Source organism: Lactuca serriola, chromosome 8 (assembly GCF_051521515.1).
Source record: "Lactuca serriola cultivar US96UC23 chromosome 8, Lser_US96UC23_V15, whole genome shotgun sequence".
Lineage (NCBI taxonomy): Eukaryota > Viridiplantae > Streptophyta > Magnoliopsida > Asterales > Asteraceae > Lactuca > Lactuca serriola.
In genome coordinates, this window is record NC_136415.1 from 139,672,631 (window position 1) to 139,675,490 (window position 2,860).

A 2,860-nucleotide genomic window follows, 5' to 3' on the forward strand; every position below is an offset into this window, starting at 1 on the left:
GACAGTTCTAGTCCCCTTTATTTAATTAATGTCTTTTAGCCACATAATTAATTTTTAATTAATTTCTGTCTAATATTAATTAAACAATATGATTTCTCTTTTAATATATTATTTATATAATATATTAATAAACCATAATAACCTCTCTCTCTCTCTCTCTCCATAAACCATAATAACCCAAAAGGACCATGCACAACATGGTCAAATACTTACCAATTATAGTTACGGGCTTAGACGGTAATCCAATAATATCAATTAACTATTGGCATCTTATTTCGTTGATTTGTAAATTCAATAGTGTCTAATAATAGCGATTGTGGCATCTTATTTCGTTGATTTGTAAATTTGGTAGTCGGCGTCTGCTAGAGAAGTTATCATCGTGCGTTTTATGGAGTTCTAAGGCCTAGTCGTACTTGCGTTTTTGGAAAACAAATCTAGGTATATAGGTTAATGTGAGAATAATTAATGCATAGATTGAATGACATAAATATGAGATTTTATCAACTAAATTAATTCATAGATTTAGTGACATAAATATGAGATTTTATGCATTAAAAGTTGATAAAATCTCATATTTATGTCATTCAATCTATGCATTAATTATTCTTACATTAATTAAATAGGATTAGGGTATAATAGTCCATACATTGAATATTAAGTGGAACTATCAAAATATTTTTTGGAAAATCAGCTCCATTTAAATATAAACTAAGCGAATGTCCGCGTATTGCACATAAAGGTATGTATAGTTGCAATCTTTACAAATATATGTTTTTTAAATATAACAATAACGATGTTCTTAAATTTGATATAATAATTCGTATACTAAATTGATATAATATATTGATTATCTTGAATTATATGATAATATATACATCTATTATAACTGCATAATCTCAGCCGTTTGAATGACTTCAATTCGCGAGTTACTCATGAATAAAATTAAATATAATATATCGTTTAATGTTATTTGAAGTTGTTGTTATTATTAATTATTTTTTTAAAATTTATTTGCTTAATGTTTTAATTTCTATCATTATAATTATTTAAATCATCAACCATTGTTTTTTGATTTTAAATGTAACAAGATAATCATTTACATAGAGTTATTTTTAATTGTTGTTGTTATAAGTTATTTTAAGCTACTTATTTGAAAAGTTTTATCGATCATAAAAATATCTTTATGAAATATTTTAGTTAAATTAAGATTATAATTTAGGTTTTGCATTTACCACTACAATGTATCACTTTTAACTATTCACGAAATATTCATTGAGTTTTTTAAGTGAAGCTGAAATTTATATTTAAGCTGACATTGTAATGTTATATTTAAATTAACAATTTAAGTATTTTATCCAAAATGTTCAAAAACTGTTAATGGTTTACATATAACATATTAAATCTAATAAATTATATATAACATAAAAGCTTAAAACCTTCGTGAACAATATTCTTTCTTCTCTTTCTTCACTGCACACGGGACTCTTACCCTTTTCACTTTGGCCACATATCTTTCCTTCTGTTTCTTTTCTTTACATATCTGAACTATTTTCTTCTTCTTATATTCAATTTCACCGACTTTTTTCTTCTTCTTATCTTCAATTTTGCCGACTCTTTTCTTCTTCTTATCTTCAATTTTGCCCACTTTCTTTCTCTTTTGTTGTTGTGTTGCTAATTTGTCTTGCACGTTTGCTTCTTTAGGTATGTTCTCTCGTCCTTCTTTTTTAATCTGATGTCTTCACCTTCCACTTCTAGACATAGTTTCTCTCGCCGTTTAGCTGCGATTTCATCTTCTGAAAAAGGGTGAAATTCTTCTATTGCTAACGATGTTTTACTCTTACCTTCTTATGATGACGTCAGGGACTGTACTTTTATTTATGAATTTTGTGGCGCTCTTTTTTGGTTTGAGGAAAGGGTTATTTATCTGTCACGCCTAAATTGCCCTGCCTATACATGTTGTCAGTCTGCTTCTGTTGTGTTGCCATATCCACTCATACCTCCTGAATTGTTGGTGGCTCTATATGATTATCCTCCTTTCATCGACAACATTAGGGATTATAATAGCATGTTTAGTATGACGTCTTTTGGAGGTAAGGTAGATGATACTATTAATAGCGCCGATGCTCCATACGTATTCAACGTTTCGGGTCAGGTTTGTCACTGGATTGGCGCTTTTGATGTTGTTAATGAAAAAGGACCCAGGTTCTTGCAGCTGTATATTGTTGATACAGAGCATGAATTGGATAATAGGTTGTCCACTTTTAAAGGTAATAATAACAGTTCTTTAGATTCTACTATCGTCCAGGCTCTTATGGATATTTTTAACCTTCATAATGAATATGTTAGGACTTTTAAATGTGCAAGAGATATCGCTGCTGAAAGGGAGTTACCCGACTACGCAGTTTGTCTTTTTAATGATGTTTCTGATCATCTGTATGGCCCTCCGACCCCTGGTAGTTTAGGGTTTATTGTTGTTGGAGAGGATGCGGCTGGTAGTACGTATGACATAGTTGTTCATTCAAAAATTGGTCCTCCGCGTAGGGTTAGTAAACTTCATCCCAGCTACATGCCATTGCAGTACCCAGTTTTATTTCCTTATGGTGAGAATGGTTGGTCTCCACGCAAATAATGGACCCATATACAGAATTTCCTTATGTTGAGCCATTCCAACATGAAATTCATATATATCCTTGACTAAATGATTAAAACCTCACGATCTAAGCTTATAGATTTGAGATGAAGCATAATTCCCTCTCCCTTAATTATAGCAAAACAACTTTTTCCCAATTGAAACTTTTGTTTTCTATAATTAACATTGCTAACTTGCAATACTTATCATAATTATCATGCTCCCACTAAC

At 30.4% G+C, this 2,860-nt stretch overlaps 1 protein-coding gene across 1 annotated transcript; it reads left to right on the forward strand.

Moving 5' to 3' along the window:
* Positions 1-2,074: 2,074 nt before the first annotated feature.
* LOC145067452 (uncharacterized) lies at positions 2,075-2,629 on the forward strand. Its single transcript, XM_079014590.1, has one exon. It carries the CDS (start codon positions 2,075-2,077, stop codon positions 2,627-2,629), a length of 555 nt encoding a protein of 184 aa, XP_078870716.1.
* The last annotated feature ends 231 nt before the right edge of the window (positions 2,630-2,860 follow it).

Excerpts from the sequence above, each read along its gene's own strand:
- LOC145067452 (XM_079014590.1), top strand. The coding sequence starts at position 2,075 with ATGACGTCTTTTGGAGGTAAGGTAGATGATACTATTAATAGCGCCGAT.